The sequence below is a fragment of the Anopheles gambiae genome, chromosome 3, assembly GCF_943734735.2.
Source record: "Anopheles gambiae chromosome 3, idAnoGambNW_F1_1, whole genome shotgun sequence".
Taxonomy (NCBI): Eukaryota; Metazoa; Arthropoda; class Insecta; order Diptera; family Culicidae; genus Anopheles; species Anopheles gambiae.
In genome coordinates, this window is record NC_064602.1 from 31692291 (window position 1) to 31716791 (window position 24501).

Here is a 24501-nt window from a genome sequence, read left to right on the forward strand (position 1 = left end):
AGATCACAAAAAGTGAAACGAAAGAACCAAAAGGGGTACAATTTATCAATTTGCTGCATACGTGGAGTACGTGGATTGGGGTTGGTTCACGGGACAGCAACACATCGAACGGGTTGATGTGGAGGAACATTTGGTTTTGTGTTTTTTTTCTAATACATCATTCTTTTGAGGGCAGTCGGAAAGTTGACGGGTCGATCGGTTGAGTCAGCTTCGATTGAGCTCGTTGCTCGATTGCTTCAAAAGACGGCAAAGTCTGACTATTTGATAGTGCGATGTAAAGAATCTTTATTGCTCATGCCAGTCCTTCAAGGGTCTCTCGAGAAGAAACAGAAGAAAAATAACAAAAAAAAACGAGTCATTTTAAAGATTTTTTGCTTCGAAATTGCAGATTACTGCTAGCGCCATCCAGCGGACACTAGCGAAGCAGGAAATATGAAATGTTTCGTTGTGCTGAAATTTTTCACGCGTAACGGTCCGTTTCCAACAACAACAACAAAATTTGAAAACTTCCGCAAAATTTGAAATTTCCACACCGGGACCGTTAAAATGGCGCATTTTTTCAACAGAGCACGTGTGGTGCCGCCGTTAGCTGACCAGATGTGCCGTTTTGAACAGGAAAGTCACGTATTTTTTCCGTTTTTCCGTCGTATAAGTGGGAATTCAAATCCTTGGTCGCCAAATTCTTGGTCGCAAAGTCCTAAAACTCTTTTTGAACGAAATCATCTCTATTTCTCAATTGATTTCTACCGAATTTAAATAACCATTCCCATAATCATCCAGTATTCTGTCACCCACAACGACGAAAAAAACGAAGCAACGTACGCCACTACACCATTATCCATCATGTGTATGACCTCGGTCAAAATAAACGAAATCAAGGTGGAGAGAATATGTTATGTGTGCGTGCCGTTTCGCATCGATAAAAGCGGTTCTATTTTTAGCTCTACAAACACCACTCCAGTCTAACGCTATTATGGCTGTGCTTTATTTACGCATCGCTTGGATGTATTCGTGCCGCTGGAACTCTTTGTTGGAGCAGGTGGTTTTTATAATAAACGGGATGATCTTGGGTTTAAACGACCTTTATTCATCTCGCAAGCCGATTGTTGCTTACAGAATTTTGTACGTTAAAAAAGGAACATATAAAGCACGCTGATGACACTGTTTCTGAGACTTCTGGAGAAACACTCCATTTCCATCACAACCACACTCACACATACACATTAGACCATTCCTATCGCAACGATTGCCACATATCTTCCGGGTAATAATAAACGGTATGCTCGTTATCTTATCGCCCGTACCATAGCAAGGGCTCGCCGCCTAGCGTGGAACCAGGTTCATCCAGAAGCCATGCTTCGCGTTCAACCCCGCCGACGTTTCATCCAGCACGAGCGGAATGGTCAGTTTGCTGCCGGGTTGGATGATGAAATTCGACAGCATGTAAAACAGGAAGCACTTGGCCTGCATCAGCGCCAACCGGGACCCGATACAGTTCCGCAGCCCGGTCCCGAACGGCACGTACGCGTCCTGGTTGATGTTGTTCGGGTCGGCAAACCGCTCCGGATCAAACCGTAACGGATCGGGGAAAAACTTCTCATCCAGATGGAACGATTTCAGCGGGATCGACACATTGAGCCCCTTCTCGATCGTGACGCGCGTCCCGTCCGTGTTGGTGAACGTGTAGTCCTTGGTGCAGCGGCGATTGGTCAGACCGAATGGCGTCCACCGCCGCAGCGTCTCCGACACGACCATGTCGAGGTATTTCATCTTCTGCAAGATCTCGTACGTCGGCGTCGCACCATCAATCAACTCGTCGCGCGCACTATCAATCTCCGCCCGCAGTCGCTCCTGAATGGGCGGATTGACAGCCAGCTCGTAGCTGGTGAAGCACAGCACCGTGGTCGTCGTCTCGATGCCACCGAAGAAGAACGATGCGGCTGCCGCCGTAATGTCCACATCGTGCCACTGGAGCGTCTCGCCCGTGGCACCGCGCTGCTCCACCGTGTGCGTTTCGGCGGTCGAAAACCCGGCACTCTCGAGCGCATCGTCCTCCGTCTGCTCCGAGTTGAGCTCGTTCCGGCGGGCCTGCAGCAGCAGATGGATAAAGTCGGGCCGTTTGATGAGGTTCCTCTCGCGGTAGCGAATGTTGGTCGAGACGGCTTCCAGGTAGAACTCGTTCACATCCTTGTACAGTACGCCGAGCCGCAGGAACTTGAACAACCCCGGCAGGATCGTTGTCATTAGCAGCTTCAGCCCCGGCAGCCCGTCGATCTGCGCCAACCGTTTGCCCTTGAGGAAGAACTCGTTGTCGGGATCGGTCAGCGAGTCCACGTCCACGCCGAACGAGATGGAAGTCATCGCATCGTTGCCCAGCTTGGAGTACAGATCGCGCAGCTCCATCGCGAACGGTTTGCCGCGGGCAAACACCACCAGCCGCTTCATCGCATCGCCCGCACTCTTGGACAGCAGCACGAACATGTTGCGTATTTTGCTGCCGGTAAAGGCAGGGCTCAGACCGGACCGATGATGCCGCCAGCGGGCTCCGTTGGTGAAGAAGAGCGAGCGGGCCAGCAGTGGATCGTGCTCGAGCGACAGTTGCGTCACGTGGTCGGTAAAGTGGTCGAAATCTCTAATCGCCATCTCCTTGAACAGGGCGGGATCGTGCACCAGGTAGGCCGGTGTTCGCAGTGTAAACACGCCCGAGATGCGCGTGTTCGGAAACATGTGGTAGCCTTCCGAGGCCACATCGACGGCATGCTTTTCCTGGGTGAAGAACGACCACACTTGGCCGAAAAATGGGACCGGTTTCACGTACGGGATGTTACGCTTCTCGAAGTAATCGTACGTCGCGATGCTCCACCGGTAGAGCAGATACAGGGCGAGCGGCAACGCCCATAATAGAAACATTCTGGACCCAGAGACCTATAGGTTTGAGCGGGCCTAGGGGCCGCCCCACACTACACGCACAAAAACCGGTGAGAACGAGAGCGCGCGCGCGCTCGTGCTCCCACTCGCGCCGGAAACAAACTCGCGACTGATCTTGTACGCGGCTGCCGGCAAAGGTCGCGGTTGTCGTCGCTGTTGTCGTTCCCCGGTCTCGCGTCTTGTGTGTGCGCGAGCGCGCGCTTGCCTGAAACCACTACATTCGCGCTGGAGCAGATTGATCGAACCAACGAAAAAACAGGCAAATTTTGGAAGCAGCGGGGGAAGAATCTGCGTGCAATTGCCGGCTGGCTATCGCCGTGTTGCGGTTGCCCACTCAGCCACAGGGCGATAGGAAGCTGTCGGGTGCAGTAATTGATCGTGTGCTCAATTTGGGCGGGAGGGTTGAGGCACAAGAGGTGGTCGAATTGGTGGAACGAATTTGAAACGCTTTGAGCGGTGCGTTAGGTGGCAATGAGTGGCTGTTCGCGGGGGTTTTCGGGGAGGGCAGTGAGATTGTGCGACGCCACCATCCGGAACCATATGATCGAAGCAGGAGAAGGAGAAGGCCTGTATGATGTAACTGGTTGACGGGTGTAGTGGTGATGTTTGCAAGATAAGCAGCGCCAATGTTTGCAAGTTTGACAAACACACCCAGTATGGTTTGGTGTTGATGATGCTTTTTGACGCTCAAGTCGCTTTTGCCGCTTTCGCGGTGTAGCTGCAAATGTGTGTGTGTTTGTGTATGCGGAACAATATTCTAATGGTTGGGGCCAGAGAGGACGCTAAAATCGTGCCCCCAAAGTTGTAGTGGTAGAGCAAAACCCAGAATAGAAGAGCATTGTAGGGAAAAGATAGATTGGTTGCAATTTGTGGGGAATTTGGTTGCAGTTTCGGTTTAAACTGATTATTGTCGCTTATGTTTTCTCGTCTTTCTTGCTTTAACGATGCATTATAAGTTCCAAAACAGCTATTTCATGTTCCAAGTTAGCTGAAGAATGCTCTTATTGTGCACCTTCAATGATTCACAACACTGTAACTAATAGTCGTAGCAGTAATAATTATTTTTGAGCACTATTCCGTATGGTGATCTTAGTTAACTCATTATTATGAACATAAGTAGTTGTACTTATGCAGTAGGGCTTGGAAAGCACAGTCTCTTTGATCCAGGCTACAGTTCAAGTTACTTTATAAGAAGCTCGATCTCTGATCTCTTCTATAATTAAGAACCTCAAACAACATTCAATCCACCTTCCAACAGTCATTTTATTGGTATTTTGTCGTTGACTTAGAATATTGCACTGCTATTAAAATGGCGCTTGGTCCACTTCCAGTCCTAACCGTCGTACTATCTTTACAAGAAAAAAAAAATACAAAAGATAAAACCCTCCCAACAAAATATTCCATTTACATTCCTTCCTTCAAAAGTGGGTGGCACCGGACGTGGTCCAATCGTAAAGTACCGGATTGTCATTTGATCACTTGATATCACAATCTGAGTGCTCTTTGTTGTGCTTAATAACTAGTGTTTACTCGCTAGTCGTTTTCAAGAAATAACTTCTGGTATACGTTCACGTTAATCCTGTTTCTTAAGGTAACCGAAAGAGTTGGCAACTGAAAAAAATGGTGAAAAAAGAACGTTGAGCATCACAATAGCCAGAACAGTGCTGTTCGATGATTCCACTTACGTTCATATTCTTTGTGATAGAGCTCAAACATCTCCCCGAGCAGCATACCGTCCGTTTCGAGACACTCGAGTGTGCCGCCGTACTTGGGGCGCAGGCACTTCGCCTCGACGTGCGACATCAGCGAGTTCCAGTCCTTCTGGTGGAAGAATAACTGCAAAAAGACACCCAACAGTCCGAAATCAGTTTAATAAAGATACATCTCAGACACATCATTTGTGTCTCTTATATGTGTCCTTACCCGCTTGCGTAGCTTCTCCGAAAGGAATGGCTTGAAGATCGCAAACAGCATATTGAACAGATACGAGTTGTTCACGATGTGGACGGATTTGAGGCGCATTGCGGTACACTGCTGTATCCAGTCGAGTGCCATCGCCGCAAACTTGGGCGTAAACTGCATGATCTGTGACAGTGCCAGTCCCTCCATGTCCAGGATGACGACGGCACCGTTCAGCTGGGTGCGCGGCTCATACATACCCGCCTCCAGGGCGAGCTGGACCGCGCGGAACAGATCGGTCAGGGACACCTTGGACGGTTTCCATTTCTCTGTGGGTGGAAGGAAGGAAGAGAACGCTTAGTACAATTTGAAAGTGTCATAAAAATAGCTTTCTCGGGGGAAGAAGAAACACGGACAAGAAAGATAACACGCATTGGAGCTCGAGGTTCGAAATGAGGGCTTTATTTCAACCAAAGCTCTTGATCACACGAATTTCACTGATTGACCAAAATAGGACTTAGGCGTCCAAGATAGCACCAAAAATGGACATGGAATCAAATATCGCACAAATACACAGATATCTCTGCGTATCGTATTACTGCGTCGTTATCTTATCACAATCACGCTTGGTTAGCAAACGCTCGCTTACGCGCTGCGTGGTACCAAGTTCATCCAGAAGCCATGCTTCGCGTTCAATCCCGCCGACGTTTCATCGATCACAATGGGGATGGTCAGTTTTGTGTCGGGTTTGATGATGAAGTTCGATAGCATGTAAAACAGAATGCATTTCGCCTGCATCAGCGCCAACCGGGAACCGATACAGTTCCTCAGCCCGGCCCCGAACGGCACGTACGCGTCCTGGTTGATGTTGTTCGGGTCGGCAAACCGCTCCGGATCAAACCGTAACGGATCGGGGTAGAACTTCTCATCCAGATGGAACGATTTAAGCGGAATCGATATGTTCTGACCACGCTCGATCGTAACCTGCGACCCGTCCGTATTGGTAAACGTGTAGTTCTTCGTGCACTTGCGATTGGTAAGCCCCAACGGTGTCCAGCGGCGCAGCGCCTCCGACACGACCATGTCCAGATACTTCATCTTCTGCAGCACCTCGTACGTGGGTGTCCTGCCGTCCGCCAAACTCTCCCGCTGTTCGTCAATTTCCGCCCGCAGCCGATCCTGAATGTCCGGGTTTACGGCCAGCTCGTAGCTGGTGAAGCAGAGCAGCGTCGTCGTCGTCTCGATGCCACCGAAGAAGAATGAAGCAGCCGCTCCGGCAATGTCGATATCAGTCCAGCTCATCTTCCCTTCGCCCATCTTCTGCTCAAGCGTGTGCTCTTTCACTGTTGAAAAGCCAGCATCCTGCAGCGCCTCGTCTTCGTGCTTCTCCGCACCAAGCGTGTTCTTGCGCGCCTGCAGCAACAAGTGAATAAAGTCCGGCCGGGTAATGCGATTCGTCTCGCGCAGCTGAATGTTTCGCGCCACCGCATCCGTATAGAACTCGTTCACATCTTTGTACATGCCGCTCAGCCGGAAGAAATGAAACACCCGCGGGATGGTGGTTGCCATCAGAAACTTCAGCCCCGGCAGCCCGTCGATCTGCGCCAACCGTTTGCCCTTGAGAAAGAACTCGTTGTCGCGATCGGTCAGCGAGTCTACCTCCACGCCGAACGAGATCGACGTCATCACATCGTTGCCGAGGCGGGAGTACAGATCGCGCAGCTCCATTGTGAATGGTTTGCCGGCCGCAAACACCAATAAACGGCCCATCGCGTCACCGGCACTCTTGGACAGCAGACCGAACATACTGCGCATTTTGCTGCCGGTAAAGGCAGGGCTTAGGCCCGAACGATGCTGCCGCCAGTGCGCTCCGTTGGTGAAGAAGAGCGACCGCGCTAGGATGGGATCCGTTTCGACGCGGAAATCGGTCACGTGGTCGGTAAAGTGGTCGAAATCCTTAGTTGCCATCTGCTTGTAGAGCGTTGGATCGTGCACTAGGTAGGCCGGTGTTCGGAGTGTAAACACGCCCGAGATGCGCGTGTTCCGGAACATGTGGTAGCCTTCCGAGGCCACATCAACGGCGTGCCTTCCTTGGGTGAAGAATGACAACACTTGGCCGAAAAATGGGACCGGTTTCACGTACGGGACGTTACGCTTCTCGAAGTAATCGTACGTCGCGATACTCCACCGATAGAACAGATACAGGGCGAGCGGCAACGCCCACAGGAGGAACATTTTGGAAAACACAAACGAAACCAATGCAGACTTGCTTCTTCGGGAACGAGTTGTTCGCGACTGACGCAACCGTGCCGAAAGAAGCGACCAATAACAGTGCGAAAACGGTGCCGAAATTCTGCGCACCATCACACGCAAACATACGCATTAGAGTCGCCCAAACACTAATCCACAGCGGAATATGCGAGAACGCTTGTGTGTTGGGGTTCTGTGGTGATGCGAAGATAATGAATTATCTTCGCGTTTGGCACCAGATTGCGAGTGTGGTTGTGTGGCAGTGGCTTGAATGTTTGGATCTTTTTGGGAGAGCCCAAAATGAGTAAGCAAAAACTGGGGGCTTTGGCACTGCGCAATGATTTGCACGTTTTTTTGACCGTGTGCCCTTAGTATCAGACTTGCTCCGAAGTTCCGAAAGCAAGCGGGAATATTGCATCATTTCCAAGAGTTCAATAGTTGAAGTGATATCCGGACTCAAAACTGCTAACAAATTGATGCAGCCACTTGCAACTACCAATTGTGCCCTACTGGGAACATCCAAGCGGCAAGCCTTACGCACTCATTGTTGTCCAATGTAAACTTCCAACACACACCCACCTAAACTTCACGTTTTGCTACAGAAAAGCTTTCAACGCTTCCGTAATACCGTATCCCAGTGCAAAACAGATAATCATCCCCAAACAGCAAACCGCACAGCAAGGTAAACAATCGCGGTTGATTATCACCCCGCGCGATCAAAGATCTTGTCTCCCCCATCGCTCGTTCTCATGTGAAGATAGCGGTACGATCATTTCCAATGATGAGTTGTGTGTATCAGTTCAAGGGCATCGTTAGAACGCCTAGCGGGAGCATCGAACTGACAGGTTTTCGTACTCGTATGTGAATGATTTGGTTTGAAAACATAATAAAAGCAAGGGTTCGTCGTTTGCTGCTTGACAAAGTTGTTCGTTCGTATACTTACTGCCACACTCGAGCACCAAAATGCGGGAACCGTGCTGATCGCGCAGGGGCAGAAAGTGGACCAACCCTTCCGCGTACACATGCTTGACCGAGGCCGGGTATAGCTCGTCGCACAGGTCCGGGTGTTTGCTGCGGAAGCGATAGTAGCGTTTAATCTGCCGGTGGGAAGTGGTGTGAGAAAAAAAACAATAAAATGATGTTAGTAGCTCAATATAAGGTAAGATGCCATCTGGCAATCACTTACCAGCTCGAATGCACTTTGTGCGTAGTATTTGCACGGTCGCAAAAACTTAATCATGAACGCATCATTATCCATCGGGACGTAGAGAGTCTTTTCCTCTGGAAAGAGAACAAAAACACACATGATAATGTTATGAACAAACAGGTTTGTTGCAGCGAGAGGATAATTAGGGCCTGCTCCGTAGGGCTAGAATTAGAATCGCTCCAGTATTGACACGGTTCGTGTTTTTCAGCTCAAAGTCCGGCCTGGTTTAATTACCCACTGCAGTGTGTTCTACAACATCCTCGGGGGAGGCCATCGTGAGACCGTGTCAAGTGCAGAGCACGCTCGATCGATCGTTTGTGTATGTCAATGGGGTTAGTAATTTGGTCTAGCTTACGTGTGCTGTATTATTAGAACCTTTTTGTGCCCGTGTGTCGACTATACAGGGTTTCCCACGATTTATTGGTTGGTTCCCATCAATTTTTGGTGGGTTCCCATATTTTTTTGGTGCGTTCCCACGATTTTTTGGTCGTTTCCCAGAATTTTTTGGTCCAATTGTATTGATATCCAATCGGTAAATACCAATAAATTATGGGAACGAACCAAAAATCTATGGGATACGACCAAAAAATCGTGGGAACGCACCAAAAAATCATGGGAACTGACCAATAAATCGTGGGAAACCCTGTAAGGACCTGTCGTTGATTCGATCCACAAGGAGGTTAAACGTATGCGTCAATCGGTTCGTTCTAGTGTGACATTACGCTCGGAAACACACTTCCCCGGGTCAATGGAGATAGCAATTGATTATGAAAATTAAAAGCTCTAAGCGTGTGTAGGTGAAGCTGTGCACAGAAGCTTTGACCGGTTTGTGGGGGCAAACCTTCGCTGGCCTTAGTGGCGCTCAACACTGGCCAGTGCGCCTGTAATGATCGTAAAGATAATTGTAGTCGCACTCGAGCCTCGCATAGATATTATTTATGCGACAGGATGGACAGCATGGAGTGGGATGACATCAATTGGAAGTAAAACTGGTCACCCGCACACAGGTTCAAAGGTAGAAGGAATCCTCGGGCAAGCATTTTGAGCAATCGGAATACTAATCAAATACACTTAGACGTACGTTTTATGGTTCGAATAATTTAATGTAGAAAAACAAACGGCTACTTCAGAACAACAACGCCTGCCGGCAAGCAATCAGTCACTACGAAGCGAATGAAGGTAATTTACGATTATTATTTCACAGTCATCAAGACAACGAAAACAAAAGCAAAACTAACGACTCACGTTCTCGACCCGCTCTTACTATCTCCACCTTCTTCACCTTCCATCCGTAAACAGCCGTCACGTTGACACACGCAACACGCAACGGAACGATCATCGAACGAATCGAAGCGCTTTGGAGAAGCTAAAGTCACATAAACAAACTCAAACCTCCATGCTGCCGGAAAGAAAGAGTACCGGACCATGTAGCATGAGAAGCGAAATTTGGTTTCCCCAAGACGTCATTCCCAGGGCACACAAAACAACATCCGTTTCGCCCTTTCGGACGTCAGTCGGGCGTTTGAGGAGGGTTTTGTGGAATTTCGGAGGCACTGGTTGAGTGTCAATGTCCCTGCTTCGATACGCCCGTTGTGCCGATAATACAAGGTGCAACAACACTGCAATCACCGTAACTGTGCCGACTCCTTAGCTGGCGATCGTTGGGCCGTCTGCCTTGAAAATAGACACAGAGACACATGCGGTTGGAGTTGGAGCAGCGGCAGCGAAGGTGTGTTAGAAATAGTTCCGACGACTGTAACGACTAATTACACTCCACACTGCGTGACGGGTCGGGCGGCAGCGCGGCTCAAGTTCAAGTTCGCGGAGCTTCACGTTGAAGGTTTGCAACTTATGTGAAGCTTGGTGAGTTGATCTTTTCCTGTCAGACAGACTGGTAGTTGGAGTTGGCACATGGAACATTGTTCCTGCTTGGTGTTTGAATAAGCTTTCTATTTCTTTTCAACATTTTGCAACCCAGTCTGGGTAGTCTTTCCCCCCAAAAAAAGCACCCGCCAAACCGTTAGGAAGAACCAGTTTCTAGTAACCTCATTTGAATATCACACGATCATACGATCGTAAAACAGAGTCAACAAAAGCGTCTCGGGGCGAGAGTGTGTTTTGGCAAACCGCCAAGGCTGGGCAGCGATCCGCGGAACCGAATATTCTCGTTCTTCTTCCGGCTGACGGCGGGATTCGTTCACCACGAAATTCCAGTTTGCGACGCTTGTTTGGGGAAGAAATTAAGCGAGCGAATTTGGAGTTTCCCCACTTTCGAACGAGTTCGAACGCCGGATATCACAACCTTGATTTTTCGGTTGGGGTTTTGTTTTTGTTATTACTCATAATGATCATAAAATTACTAGGAAGTGTAGCTGACCGTGAATTTTACTGTGTTCAGCTTCACCTGTTATCACACACACGCAAAGGGGATTGTTTTAGACGGCACCGGCCGTACAATTACGTCTTTTTCTATTGTCAATCGACGTGCGATTGCCCTACACCCGCGGATTGACGCAGTCCGCAATTCTAATCACGCACGGTAACCGTACCTTGCAGCAGGGAGCGCAACTCCTGCAGCGACTGCTCCACCACGTCCGGCGTTTCGCGCAGCTCCCGGGCGGCCTTTTCCTTCGCCTTCGCGTCGGTGTACTCGTCCCCTTCCAGGGCGATCCGATAGCCGTCGCCGAGGTCGAGATAGGGGACGTTGTTGTCATCAAACTTTAGCGACGCCATGACCACGTGCGCTTTTCTGGAGCTAGCGTCGTAAAGCGAGTGAAACTGTTGTTACGGCACACGCAAATGTCACACACGAACGGCACACGAACACGCACTGTTTGGTCGAAGAGGATCGCGAGAGTATTCTTTCACTTCTAGCAGGCGCACATCGGAGAAGGCACAACACGCGGCGGAGGTTGTTAGAATGTGGCGAGCAGGTGTGCTGCGCAACGCTTCTGATCACTCGGTGATTTCAACGGTGAAATGAGCCAAGCGACGAGCGTGCTGCTCCGTTTTGTTCGCGCGCAATGCAGGGCTACTCAGCAAGTATAGTGGGTGAAGTGAATAGAAAAAACAACAATTTTTAAGTAATATTTTATGTTCAATATTCTTTCATGGAATTGCTTTGATACATTCATTTCAATAGGAAAAAATCTCTTTCAATTATCTACTGATTTTTGTTTGCATTTGCCTAATTCACGATCCGGATATGATCAGCAAACTTATTTGTTGTAATATTCGTTTTGTTGGTTGTTTACTCTCAATACGTATATAACTACTTTTTTAATTGTTTCATTAGATACAGGGTTTCCCATCATTACCGATTAAACCCATGTATTTGTATGTACAGCTCCTTCAATTTATAGATTATTTCAGAAGAATAGTGCAGCAAAATCAATCAATCAATCGATTCGAAAACATTTGTTAACAGTCCTTCAGGGAACAGTAAAAATTAAGAGAAAAATAAATTAATGGAAAAATACCTGGTACCTGTAGGTGATTTTCAGTGGATTTTGGCTTGCAACCACAAGGGACAATTTATTCAATCGGGCTAAGGGGTTGCATATATGGAAAACAGAAGAGTACAGAACCACTACCTGCAAAGTTGCTAATTTAGTAGGAAAGATTAGTATCCGCAAGAACCTCTTCAAAGGAAGTCTACCAAGAAGTATTATGATTTAAGCACTTTTCAAAACTTGTTATCAAAAAGACCTTCACTTCAGAAAAAAGTAGTATTTTCATTCTTTTAGTAATAGTTCTATTTATTGTAGCAAATAACCCTGTACCATGAAAAAGCTTTCAGACACCCTCATTGCGCTTTAAATTCGAAGAACGAAAGCTCCGATCGGTTGCTTGCACGCAACTTGTTTGCAATTAAAAGCAGCTTACACACAACTGACCACATCTGTGGAGTCTTTCTTCGTTTTTCTCCTTCCTTTCCAACGGGTGGAGTGAAACTCTCCGGTATCGCAATAAGACATGTATTTAGAAGCAATCAGAAAGCATTCCACACTATCGACACAACAGCATTTGGCTAATCGGTTCGCCTTGCAAATCAACGCCAATTGGGAATCAAACGTACAACAATAACGCTTACTCAGGAACGAATTTGATCCGAACCGGCTTCACTCACCTACCCCGGTCGCAAGAACCGGACAGCCGGCATGCCTGGAGTTGGAGTTTTCTTCCCACTCTGTTTTCATACATACACACACACTCACACAACCTGTGTCTTGAGCTGTGTGCGTGTAAGCACCTTCAAAGCCAGAATGCCAGAACCGACTCCAAAACGTTCTTTTCGCACGTCTACACTCTCCCGGACGGACGCGATCGGGCAGTGTTATTGTCTCTCCTTGCTTGGTGGTGGCGTTTTTTTTTGGAAGAAAATCAGTACACAATGGCTCTACGTTACGATGAGCATAAGGTGCCGTTTGTTGACTTTGGAAATGGTGTAAAGTTGCAGTTTGATTATGAGGAGTTTTCGGACGAACCATCGAAGGAAAAGGCAACGAACGAGCTGCGCGAAACGCCGGACGTGATGGAAGCATCCATTCGGAAGCTGCGCGAACTAATTCAGCGTAAGTTTGGGATCGTTTCAAGGGCAGCATTGGTCGTCGACCTGGCGGCTGGGGATCGTAACAGCTGATTGGTGGAAAATTAACTTCATTTGTGTTGTGGTGTGTGTTTTTTCAGAGGAAAAGCAGCTCGAACTACCAGTGGACGATGAGTCGTTTATGAAGCGATTTTTGCGACCGAAGAAGTACTACCCCGAAAATACATTCGAGATGGTGAGTGATGTGTTTGAGCCTTTAAATGGTTCCACAACTTTATATGTGTGTTTGGTGTGTCTTCGCTAGTTGAAAGCATTCTATCACATGAAGACAAAGCAAAACTTCATCTCCGACCGGCTGACAACGAAATCGATCCAGAACGCGCTGGACGACCGGGCGGTACAGATTCTCCCGAAGCGCGACCAGCACGGCCGTCGCATCCTGTACATGGAAATGGGAGGTGAGGACACTGCCACTGCCAAAGTCACACAATCTAGCCTGCTAACCTCTGGTGCCTTGTGCAATTGCCCCTCTTTTGCTAATTCGCAGCCAAGTGGAACTGCACGAAGGTACCGTCGATGGAGGTGATCCGCTGCACCAACCTGCTGATGGAGATGGTCGGGCGCGAACCGGCCACCCAGCTGCACGGCATCGTGTTCGTGATCAACTTCGATCGGCTGTCCCTATCGCACATTAGCCAGTTTCCACCGAAGTTCGTCAAGACGGTCGTGGACCATGGGCAGAAGCACTCGCCGTACCGCATCAAGGGCATACACATTGTGAACAATGCGCGCATGTTTAACATCTTCTTCAAGATATTCAAACCATTCCTCGGGAAAAAGTGGAGCCAGCGGGTAAGCAGCGGGAGCGTTTGCAAATTTGCTGTTTGATTGAATATTGATCGTGTGTGTGAGTGTGTGTATGTGCGTGGTTTACTTGCAGATATTCCTACACGGTGTCGACTTTGCATCACTGCACGATCACATCGCGCCGGACTGTTTGCCCTCGACTCTCGGTGGAACGTACGAGCTGCCGGCGTACGAGGGGGCCGTCATCGGACAGCTGTTGGACTGCTACAAGGAGAAGTTCGAGGGTAAGTAGTGCATTCATCAATGTGTGGAGGATGAATAGGAATTTGTTTGAGGATGCAATAATGCATTTTTTCGCCCCAATTTACAGAGGAGGAGAAATATGGTTACGTTTCGGAGGTGAAAGAGTCGTAAATAAAACAAGTCGCTAATGCAACAATCGTAAGTGAAACATCACGACATATTTTCAACCAGTTTTATCAAATGTAATGCCATGATTTACTAACATTTCTTCATTTACTAAAATAAAAATTGAATAAAATCAATAATTAGTTGTGTGTACAGCTACAATTTCTTATCCAACAGAAGCAGCAGCATCCTCGGTGAAGATAGTTTTTTGATCAAATTGACAGTAATGTCGATCTCTTTCTCACTCTCGCCATACCCGATTTTTGCTGCATGTAATCGGGCTTTTTGTCGGATTATAAGTAACAGGAGAGTATGCTTGCATGAAGGCTTCATAATGGCCGCAAATTAGACAGGGATGAGAAAGTGATCGATAGTGTAGGCAGGCTCCGATCGAGATGGATGCTTTACTCTTTCTAACCCATCCGCAGCATCCAGGAGAGCTTTTGATTCCGTCTTGTTTCTTCACATACAAGGCAGCATCCATCGCTCTTATCAGTAGAGAGATAACTCTGATTTCTTTCTCGTGACTGTGCTACCTGATCTCGCTTGATTTTTATCATTCAGGGTGCTCGAGAGAGCGAGAGAGTGATTGCGATCGAGTTTCGTAGCTCTCTTTTTAATTAACTAGGAGGAATGGCGAACGATTTATGTCGTTTCGGATTTTTTAATTTGCTGGTCTGATATTGGGGCCCTTTGCGTTTTAAGTTTGTAGGCTGAAATTTCAGGCTGTCAGATGTTTGCATTGTATAGCAGGGTGTAATATACAGATGAGCTTATCCCAAGGTGTATGTATTTAGAAGGCTGATTTTTTAATGCTTTTGCTTTTGCTGTGCATCCTGTCAAATCCACCTGGACTACATACACTTTGATTCTGGATTCCATCACCAGAGCTCTTTATTACTTACTTACTTACTTATCAGGCGCTACAACCGCTTTGCGGTCTTAGCCTGCCTCAGGGTTGTCCGAAACCGCTCACGGTCTCGCGCCTTCGCCTGCCAGTCCGTTAACCCGGCCTAAATGGCGGACGCATCCACGCCCTCTTCCCACCTCAATTTGGGCCTACCACGCCTCCTCTGTCCTTGTGGACAGCCTTAAAAGACTTTACGGGCTGGGTCGTCCGTTTCCATGCGTATAACATGGCCAGCCCACAGTGAGTGAGGTCGCCGTACATCTCGTATAGCTCGTCATTATAGCGGCTCCTCCATTGTCCTTCCACACATACGGGGCCAAGTATCCTTCTGAGCATCTTCCTCTCGAACGCGACTAAGAGGGTTTCGTCAGATTTGGACAGTGTGCATGTCTCAGAGGCGTATGTGAGAACCGGTACTATATAGGTACTATAAAGTCCCAGCTTCGTCCGTCGCGACAGGTTCTTTGAGGTGAACTTATTTTTCAGGCTGTAGAATGACCGGTTGGCAGCGCGCAAGAATGCGCAACTCAGCTTCCATGCTATTGTCGTTGCTGACAATACACAATTGCTGACAATTGCTCTTTAATATACTTTGGGATAAATGTAAACATCACCTTGTTTTGCCATATTTTCGAGCAGGTCTTCGAATCTAATTCTAGCTTTGCGGCTAAAATAAACTAGGCTGAAAATCGCAGACTATGTGAATTTGTATGGAGTCTTTACATGATTTCAGCCTCCAACTGTCATACTCAATATAAAACAGCTGCCTAGAAGCGTGAAGTGCCCCATTTATTGAAAGCATTTCATTACTAAAGGTTAATAAAAGCGCTGTAATTCATTCGTTTCACACTGTTTATTAATCGTAAGGAACTAGTATAATTACGGTTTGAAGGACTTACACATTACACTTATCATTATTCCCTTCCTTTCACTTTTTACTTTCTAAAATTGTTCTTGAATTGAGTCATTCTTTTAATAACTGAAATAGTTTGTTTTTTAAGCCTTGTATTTTTTTAACTCATTCTCGACAAACTATCCTCTTTTTGCACTATTCACTAGCTGTGCTTCATTTATTGCCGCGGTATTGATCGTCAAAACAGAAACAAATCGAAAGAAAAAACGACGCCAAACTCGTACGCGTCTACCAATAAAACCAATAAATAAACAACCTGTCGGCACAGGCTTCTTGCCCTTCACTGCGCGCACAGCACTGCTCATGGTACACACAAGTGCGCGGTACTGCCGGTACGGTACTTGAACTTTAATGTGTATACCCGCGAGTAAAAATAATGTCTCCAATGCAAAAGACAGCCGAACGGTGGCAGCACGTTTCAATGTCAAACCGCCGCGTTGCTGGTGGTTGCTTTTTCTCTAGCAATCCTTACCAATTAACCCTCAAGCATGATGTCCCACTACCCGAAAAAGCTTACCTAATCGCTTACACACTGCACTAAGGCGACCGTTCTGGGGCGATCCAATGCATCGCTGATATGATCCGATCGGTCGATCGGTCGCTGTCGGTCAATGTCAGAGCAGCACACCGGTCGCATTAGGAAAACTAGACGATAAAGGTGACAGAACGAGTGCTCTGGAGTGGGCTGGAGGAGGTGGCGGTGCCTTCACCCGTGGTGCGACGGCGGGCGAGAGACGAAACGTTTGCGGCATAGATCACAGATTGGCAGCACTGTTGCAGCAGGTGATTGTGATGGGTGGTGGTGGTGGTGCTTCACTTGGTATTGCTTTCCTCGTACCCGAACGCGTCCATCGCTGCAGAAGAAACGACAAACATGTGCGTTAGATGAGTCATAAACCTCCACCTCCCCCCTCCCCTTCCCAGCCCGGCTTACCTTCGTAGTGCTTGTCGTACAGCTGCATAAAGTCCCCGAGCAGCTGACCTTCGCAGTCGGGCGCATCGAGCGTGCCGCCGTACGCGGGCGGCAAACACTTGGCGCTGATGCATTTCGTCAGCCCGCTGTAGTCGCGGTTGTGGAAGTGCATCTTGTCCCGCAGCTCCTTCGAGATGAACGGCTTGAAGATGGTGAACAGCACGTTGAACAGCATCGAGTTGTTGACGATGTGGATGCTCTTCAGCTGCAGCGGGCAGCACTTCTGGATCCACTGCAGGCTGACCATCGCGTGCTTGGGCGACGCCTGCGCCACGTGCGACATCGACAGGCCGTCAAAGTCGAAGATGATGCGTATGCCGTTTACCTGCACGAGCGGATCCATCAGCGACGCTTCGATGTTGATGCGGAACAGGGCCACCACGTCGTACATCGAAACCTTGGTGGTGTTCCATTTACCTGAAAGGAAGGAAGTCCGGATAAAAGGCAAAAATTGTAAAATTATTTTAAACCACACAAGGGCAGTGATACGGATGAGTTAAGAGTCTGAAGTTGGCGTGTGAAAGTCATAAAGGCGTGACCTAAAAATGCTGCCCGTACTACCGGCATCTTTGTGAGGCATGATTCATATTGTTGTGCAGGAAATAGATGAGCGTTTATGGTATAAAAGTGAAACGATCCGTAGAGGTCACTGGGTATCGGATGAGCTTCTCGGTGTAGCAGGGCAAAGATTACGTATAAATAAGCGGAAGACGTAAGAGAAAAGAGTGTAATAGCACGTGCCCATAAGAGGCCAAGGTCAGAAAATAAGAAATATTAGAGCTATACAATCAATAAATACCCGCTGGGGTAAATACCATCAGCCTTGAACAATGAACAAATATTCGTCTTTTACTGAGCTCAGAAGATTGAAAACCAGCTGGCATGAGGCACACCTAGCTATACGTTTTACTGTTTTAATGTCATGTTTTGTAAGCATTGTAACTACACTGAGTGCGTTCAAAAATTTCTTCATATAAATTGAAAAAAAAACTTCATAACAGCACATATAACATCGACAAAAAACGATTTTGTACGTCATTCTTTCACATAAAAGGTTTGGTTAAATTTACACTTCCTCTACTGCATCGATCAGGCCCGCTTTCTGGCTTACGTCTGCATCTCATCATACCGTATCACGTAATTTTCCTACAACTACTCTCATTTTGTGTTGTCATCCCGTCCTGCTACCTTTTACTCACTGCTACTTATCGATTCTGATTCCGATCGCAGTGGCATTGAAATCGATTCATTCTACATCTGTGCAAAATGGAACGATTTGCAGTCCGATCGCGATTGCTTCGCACTACGCGTGTAGGAATATTCCACGTGCTGGTGCTTGGTGCGTCAAGGTAAAATACGCTGAAAGGAGTGACCGGTTCGGTCGGGTGCGTCACAGCCGTCCGATGAAAGTGACAGCAGTTTCTAAAGCGGTGTGGGAGCCCCAGTATGTGGCGTTTACTACTGCAATGGCTGTCGTTTTACTGCCCGATGGTATAAAAGACGGGAGAAAATGGGTCAAGATCATGCCGCGGTTTTAGTGATAGTGGTATGGTCAGTTTAATTATGACCCAGAATGGACGAAATGAGAGGAAAAAAGGGAAATGATTTTGTAACAAAGTAATTAAGACTTTAATTTCTTGAGGCCTATTCAAGCCTATTACAGCGTAAGTATTATGAGTTTTGTCATGGCTTATCTTTTAAAAACTAATGAGATTTATATTTCACATTTTCCAATGTTATTTCTAATTAAGTATTTCTTATAAGTTTTGCTTTTATACATAGAGTTCTTGCTTAGCTATTACAACAGAATGCATTGTCTGTTTGTAGTGAAAAAAATGTATAAGAATGTGATAATGTTTTAATTAGTCTTTTGAATTAAAAAAATCAGAAATGACTTTCAAAGAAAGATATCATTTTAAAGCTTTTCCGCTCAAATGACCTTCAAAAAGAATATATGGAATTAAAACCATAATTTACTTTATGAGCTGATAATGAACTAAGCTTGGAACGTTATTCTTTAAATTATTTGTACACTTTTACTACTTTATTAGAGATTTCATAATTCTATAGCCCCCAATGCGCGGTGTTGAAACGAACCATATCGCCATACACATAGAAGTGAAACAATGGTAGGACAAAATAAAACAATTACAGCAACAACACCCGTACTGATCGTGACACAATGGGCCGGAGTTGATAGAAAAATGCTCACTACCTTTACTACCCCTCGATTGCAATCGCTGCTCTCCCACCGCGGCAGCTTCCATTTCATCAGCAGCACACCATTTGCCATTTACAACGTGCACGGGGCACAACGGGGCACCAGGGAGCACCGAACAGTACAAACGCAAACCGTGTGATGATCATGTTTCAGCTTCATCGTTTAGAAAAGAATGTGATAGACAGTGTGTATGGAAAGAGAGAGAGGGCGAAACTGTTGCAAAAGTTTTATGCTGACGGTTGGCAGAGTCGGTAAACAAACCGTGATCGTTTTCACAACTTCCCCCAGCCAATAGAACGATCATACTATGGGGCGAAGAAGATGATCTTTGGCACTGTTGGTGTTTCCAACCGAAAACTGGTTTCTCTATCCATTTCGATTTCGGGAGACTAAGGAATGTCTCAAATCACCCAGCGTTTGACATTGAGAAATAAGGGTCAACGTACTCGTTGGGTGGATTACATTATGCTTTGTACCGCATGCTCTCCCGCTTGTTCGTGTGTTCACATACACGCGCGTACGTGAGTGTCATTGCAATGTAAGTTGCAGGTTACAGTTCGCTACTTACGTCCGAGCTGGGTAACGCATATGCCGCAGCCGTCGTCGTCGCGCAGCGGCAGGAAGCTCACCATGCCCGAATCGTAGATGTGCCGTATGTGCGACGGTTTGATGCGCCCCTCGTAGTAATCCTTGCCGTAGGTGCGCTTCATCGCGAACGTGTGCCGGATGCAGTCGAACGCCCGCTGCACATCGTAGCCGAGCGGGCGCAGAAACTTGAGCAGAAACTTCTCATCGTCCAGCGGCACGGTAAGCTTCGGCTCGTCCCGCAGCAGCTCGCGCAGCTGCTCCAGCGACCGTGCCTTATTTTCGGCCGTCTCGTTCAGCTCCTGCTCGGCCTTCAGTATCCAGCGCTGGTCGGTGTAGTCGTCGTCCTGCAGGTAGATGATGTACCCGCGCCCGAGATCGATGTACGGGTAGTTCTTGTCGTTGTACTTGATCGACATGCTGAGCGGTCACTTAGGCGCACGGATTGCTCAAGGGCTTTCACTTTCGAAAATCACTCGAAACAAAAACAAACGAAAAGTCTCACTACTAATGGCGTATCAGGGACGCGTCACTGCACCGCCTATCCAATTACCACCTCCCCGAAAAAGCGGACCTCTATCGAGCGCGAGCCCGGCTGACCTTGGGGAGCCCGTGGAGTGGTGCCGAGTCTCGCTCGGATTGAGGGTTTTATTTCCGAAAGAAAAAAAAAACAACACAAAGACCAACACGCACAACACTGCTTAGGCAAAATAACACTCCCCCCAAAAAAACAAAAAAAAAAAAACCGGCTCAGTAGAGGTGAAGGGTGTACAACGAACCAACGAATGCTCACGGACACACGGCACACAGAACGGATCACGCACGCACTGTGTAAACACGGAAAGCGACTGAGTGGGATGCAAAGCGTTACGCAACTTGGTCAAGAGCTCGTCTCTACGGCAGCAACACAAGCACCGTCGTTCCCGGCTGCTGAGCGATGAATGAAACCGTCCACAGTGGGCACCATTCGCTTTATAGACTAAGCGCCCTGTACCGATCGGACGAAAACGATCGCGTCTGTGGCGTGTTGTGTAGTGACCTTTTTCCCGATGCCGGCTTTGAGTGTGTGTATTGTTTGTGTGCACGAAGCTTTATTTGTTTATTGAGTACTATCGCCTTCCGTCCGCCATTGATTGCGCTCGGGCGAAAAGAGACGAAAGACTTGCACCGACTCCCCGTGTGCCCGGGATGCGTAAGCGACGAACCTGTGATGTGTAGAGGGAAATGTACACCGAACGCAATGCTCCCCGGGGGTTGGAAATGGAGCTGCGGTTTTTGTGTGACGCATTTTTGGCTGTATTTGTGTTTTTCCACTGGACCACTGGTTCCACGGGTTTTTGGGAGGTGCAGATAATCCCACACCTCCTGACCTTCGATTGCCGGTACGGTCGCCGACATGGCATTGAGCTGATTGGTAGGTGGGATGCAGGTGAGCAGCTTTTGCGGACCTGGTTGTACGCCAAATCAGTGATTGTAAAAGTGGGATCATGTCATGTTTCTTCGCTATTTATTTTCTCCCGGAGAAGGTTCTCGAAATCCCAGGTGGGGGTTCGAGATTGCAATTTTACAGCAAGGGAAGAGATTAAATTTCCAACCCAAAGTAAGCACAGCCGTCGGCAGCTGTCTGTTTGTACAAGTGATTCGTGCAGTACTTTGAGCCTTCTTCTACGTCTTCTTTTTTTTCATCCCTCTTTCTCCGTCTCTCTTCTCTTTTTCGCATTTTTCGCTTTGCTTCTTCGTTTGGCGCCCAAACGAAGAAGACCAATCCATTGGGTGTGGGTAGCTTCTTCCATGTTGCCAAATACTTCAAACGGTAAGCACTGAAATTGAGGCTGATGACGTAACAGCACACAACATCTGGCTTGATCGAACCGCCCGGCTCGCAACTTGAACTGCAAACGAAGCGATCTTCGAGTGTAGTGGTGTGAAGATCGAAGCTACCACGGTGACGACGATGTTGTTAGAATGGGGCATTAATCAATAGCAGACAAGCCCCGTAGACAAGGAGTGGAAGTAAAGTGGTTTTGTTGCGCCGATTGCATACATTAAGGGTCAGTTTTGTTGAATTTGCTCAATAGTGTAGGCAAAATTAATACGTATGCTTCAAAACGCATCAAGAGTGTGTCAACGAGTCACTGAAGGTTCATCAACCACAGCGTGCTACTGCCACCTGCTTCGGAACCGGACGCAACAATATATTGTAGCAGTGGAGAATCAAACTCATCAAACCCCCCGCCCTCGAGTCTCCTAGTATCCGATGTGCGCTGCGGTAAGCTGTAATGAAAAGATAATTATCTCGCCACGGTGCTGAGGTTAGCTCTCGGATGGATATGATTTGTAGGAATCGTGCTGACGATCACGTTTGATCGTCAGTTGCTTCTGAGGCTGGTGTGTGAAGCCAACGATTGAGACACTCAATGAAACCTGTATGGAGGACTGGCTGAGAATAGAACAGTACAACGTAGAATCAATATCAAAATGTTGTTCTTTCTATCTACGAATAGGAAAAGTATGGGGCTGCACCTCCAAACAGCCCCTGTTTGACGAGGTCTGTTTCTCCAAATCCAAATGCACTTGCACCCAATGTCTTTATCCACCTTCGTTCCGAACAAAGGTTATTTTCCGGGGGGGAGGGCAACAAACCTCCCATCACAACAACGGCAAACTCGAAAAGATGTAAACTCATTACCAGCTGTATCAACCCAGCACGGTGGTCGTCGCGAAATTCGCTCAAAACATTCGTTATGTAAACCGCCCGCCAGGGGTTTGATAAGATTCACTACCACCGGCCCCGTGGGGGGGATTCAATGTGCAGTCTGCAGTGGTCCTATCGGTAATCCACAATCCACGATAAGAAACGATAGGCTTAATCCCAGGCCCGAGAGTTCGAGTACTTAAATCGTGCCAATCGACGGGCCGGCTCTACTTTCGCTGGCTTCCCATCCGACTCGTCCGCAGTGTTGTACAGAGTGATTGCAAGTGATGCCGGGCCCGTTTGAAATTGACCGCTCGCCGCCGAGCGCTGAGCTGCTCGAGGTCGCCAAGCAGGAGCTGCGCGAAACGCCGGAAGTGCGGGCGGCTGCCATTGAGGAGCTGCGCAAGCTGCTCAGTGCGAGCGATCTGAGCTTCCCGGACGATGAGGAGTTTCTGCTGATCTATCTCCGCCCGACCAAGTTCTATCCCGAGAGTGCACTGAAGCTGGTGAGTTTGGGTTTGATCCGAGAAGTAACGGAACCCTTACTGGAATAAATAACTAATAGTGTTTACGTTCCCACAAAAAAGATGCGCAATGTGGCGGAGTTTAACAAGACGTACAAAGACCTGCTGCACAACCTGATGCCCGCCGACGTGAAGCCGGTGTTTGTCGACCATGGGCTGATTAACATTTTCACCAACCGCGACCAGAAGGGCCGCCGGCTGATGGTGGTGCACATGGGCGAGAAGTGGAACACGAAGGAGGTGACGGAGGATCAGATCTTCCGGGCCCTGTACACCATCCAGAAGCTGGCCGTCCTCGAGCCGGCGACCCAGATCAATGGGGCCGTTGTCATCTACGACTTCAAGGGCATGGGCATGGGCCACGTCAAGGCAATGTCGACGAGCGGGGCCAAGCGGCTGCTCACGTTCATCCAGGAGGCCTGCCCGCTGCGCATGAAGGCGGTCCACTTCGTCAACGAGCCGATGATCTTCAACATGGTCTGGTCGCTGTTCAAACCGTTCGTGAAGGAGAAGCTTAACAAGCGCGTAAGTAGAAAGTTGTTGGTTTGCCGGAACCTTGGCGACATTTTACTGATGGGTTTTTGGGTTTGCTCTCGTTGCCAATTTGTAGATGTTCTTCCACGGCGAGAAGATGGCCAAGCTGCACGAGCACATCTCGAAGGAGTGCCTGCCGGCGAACTACGGTGGATCGCTTCCGGCCCTGGATTATGGTGGCAAGGAGTGGTACCCGGTGGCAGAGCAGTACAATGACTTCATCACCAAGTGGAACACTTGCGGGTTCAAGTAAACGTTTCACTGTTCATTTGTTGATTAATGTTTTCATGCCATTTACCAAATAAAAGTAAGGAAAAATTGGGTTTTTAATAAGTGAATTTTCTAAATGCTTTAGAAAGATAGATGGAAAAAATTGAGTGGTTCATGCTTGGGATTTTGCTATCATTACCCAGTTTTCTCAATACATCTTACAAGGAAGCATCAAAAACAGCGCTAAAAGTTTTTTTTCAGAAAAAAGAATGTGATATGAGTATAATCTATGTAAAAGAATGAACAATTTTATTCCTTGGTCCTTTTTGGAGCAAGAATATATAAAAATATATGTTTCTTTATAGGCATCAACGAACAGTTTTGAAAAGAAAAGAAAAGAATAACTGTTAAAAGGTGCATCTCTAAATCAAATAGGATAAAAACTGAGATAAAGAAAAGCTAGTCATAATAAAAGCACATCTTGTTTGGTCAAAAGTGAAGGCAAGGGCAAGTAAATGGTCTTTCTGTCGTCTCATTGTTGGCCTGGCGGTTTCCCTATCACGGATGACCTTTGCGCAAGCGGGCGATTTAATCCACCTCGATCAATTACGATAAGATTATTTCCAAGAAGCGTTGCTTTGTGAGGGTGTCCCTTTGTAAAAGGGGATTTACTTACAGTGATTATCGGTTCGCAATCGGTTTACAACCCATTGGACGGTGGGAGGGCGATAAGGGGAGTACTGCTGCCATGTGAGCGAACGCCTGTAAATGGTTGGTGAGTTATGATGGACTAATATTTGCTGATCTTCTGTGTGGTCAATGTCAGCAGATCAAAGATCTCCAAATTGAGCTGTTAGGTGTGTTTTGATAAGTCCCAACTTTGGGACG

At 47.6% G+C, this 24501-nt stretch overlaps 6 protein-coding genes across 6 annotated transcripts; 2 read left to right on the forward strand and 4 right to left on the reverse strand.

The window, feature by feature from the left end:
* Positions 1–1066: 1066 nt before the first annotated feature.
* Positions 1067–3064, reverse strand: LOC1271285 (probable cytochrome P450 9f2). Its single transcript, XM_061657021.1, has one exon. The coding sequence runs from the start codon at positions 2908–2910 to the stop codon at positions 1324–1326; it is 1587 nt and encodes a 528-aa protein (XP_061513005.1). The 5' UTR covers positions 2911–3064; the 3' UTR covers positions 1067–1323.
* A 1107-nt stretch (positions 3065–4171) lies between these two features.
* Positions 4172–11275, reverse strand: LOC1271279 (alpha-tocopherol transfer protein-like). Its single transcript, XM_310039.5, has 6 exons — positions 10834–11275; positions 8264–8358; positions 8021–8174; positions 4852–5156; positions 4614–4764; positions 4172–4539 (listed from the first exon to the last, which is right to left on the reverse strand). The coding sequence occupies exons 1-6, from the start codon at positions 11015–11017 to the stop codon at positions 4502–4504; spliced, it is 927 nt and encodes a 308-aa protein (XP_310039.4). The 5' UTR covers positions 11018–11275; the 3' UTR covers positions 4172–4501.
* Positions 5268–7960, reverse strand: LOC133393219 (cytochrome P450 9b1-like). The gene has a single exon (XM_061657020.1). The coding sequence runs from the start codon at positions 7189–7191 to the stop codon at positions 5473–5475; it is 1719 nt and encodes a 572-aa protein (XP_061513004.1). The 5' UTR covers positions 7192–7960; the 3' UTR covers positions 5268–5472.
* A 1283-nt stretch (positions 11276–12558) lies between the features above and the next one.
* On the forward strand, positions 12559–14201 carry LOC1271287 (clavesin-1). The gene is made up of 6 exons (XM_310049.5): positions 12559–12858; positions 12974–13068; positions 13138–13291; positions 13381–13685; positions 13774–13924; positions 14011–14201. Exons 1-6 carry the CDS (start codon positions 12678–12680, stop codon positions 14052–14054), a joined length of 930 nt encoding a protein of 309 aa, XP_310049.4. The 5' UTR covers positions 12559–12677; the 3' UTR covers positions 14055–14201.
* A 1595-nt stretch (positions 14202–15796) lies between these two features.
* On the reverse strand, positions 15797–20613 carry LOC1271282 (alpha-tocopherol transfer protein-like). Its single transcript, XM_061654795.1, has 3 exons — positions 19634–20613; positions 16806–17261; positions 15797–16725 (listed from the first exon to the last, which is right to left on the reverse strand). The coding sequence occupies exons 1-3, from the start codon at positions 20067–20069 to the stop codon at positions 16685–16687; spliced, it is 933 nt and encodes a 310-aa protein (XP_061510779.1). The 5' UTR covers positions 20070–20613; the 3' UTR covers positions 15797–16684.
* A 1947-nt stretch (positions 20614–22560) lies between these two features.
* LOC1271288 (retinaldehyde-binding protein 1) lies at positions 22561–23736 on the forward strand. The gene is made up of 3 exons (XM_310050.5): positions 22561–22851; positions 22933–23394; positions 23480–23736. Exons 1-3 carry the CDS (start codon positions 22633–22635, stop codon positions 23654–23656), a joined length of 858 nt encoding a protein of 285 aa, XP_310050.4. The 5' UTR covers positions 22561–22632; the 3' UTR covers positions 23657–23736.
* Positions 23737–24501: the final 765 nt, after the last annotated feature.

Coding starts and splice junctions, on each gene's coding strand:
- LOC1271285 (XM_061657021.1), bottom strand. CDS start 2,910: ATGTTTCTATTATGGGCGTTGCCGCTCGCCCTGTATCTGCTCTACCGG.
- LOC1271288 (XM_310050.5), top strand. CDS start 22,633: ATGCCGGGCCCGTTTGAAATTGACCGCTCGCCGCCGAGCGCTGAGCTG. Junction 22,852..22,932: donor CCGAGAGTGCACTGAAGCTG/GTGAGTTTGGGT, acceptor CCCACAAAAAAG/ATGCGCAATGTGGCGGAGTT. Junction 23,395..23,479: donor AGGAGAAGCTTAACAAGCGC/GTAAGTAGAAAG, acceptor GCCAATTTGTAG/ATGTTCTTCCACGGCGAGAA.
- LOC133393219 (XM_061657020.1), bottom strand. CDS start 7,191: ATGGTGCGCAGAATTTCGGCACCGTTTTCGCACTGTTATTGGTCGCTT.
- LOC1271279 (XM_310039.5), bottom strand. CDS start 11,017: ATGGCGTCGCTAAAGTTTGATGACAACAACGTCCCCTATCTCGACCTC. Junction 8,359..10,833: donor GTTGCGCTCCCTGCTGCAAG/GTACGGTTACCG, acceptor TTCTCTTTCCAG/AGGAAAAGACTCTCTACGTC. Junction 4,765..4,851: donor CGGAGAAGCTACGCAAGCGG/GTAAGGACACAT, acceptor GTCTTTTTGCAG/TTATTCTTCCACCAGAAGGA.
- LOC1271282 (XM_061654795.1), bottom strand. CDS start 20,069: ATGTCGATCAAGTACAACGACAAGAACTACCCGTACATCGATCTCGGG. Junction 17,262..19,633: donor ATGCGTTACCCAGCTCGGAC/GTAAGTAGCGAA, acceptor CCTTCCTTTCAG/GTAAATGGAACACCACCAAG. Junction 16,726..16,805: donor GTACGACAAGCACTACGAAG/GTAAGCCGGGCT, acceptor TTTCTTCTGCAG/CGATGGACGCGTTCGGGTAC.
- LOC1271287 (XM_310049.5), top strand. CDS start 12,678: ATGGCTCTACGTTACGATGAGCATAAGGTGCCGTTTGTTGACTTTGGA. Junction 12,859..12,973: donor GCTGCGCGAACTAATTCAGC/GTAAGTTTGGGA, acceptor GTGTTTTTTCAG/AGGAAAAGCAGCTCGAACTA. Junction 13,686..13,773: donor GGAAAAAGTGGAGCCAGCGG/GTAAGCAGCGGG, acceptor GTTTACTTGCAG/ATATTCCTACACGGTGTCGA.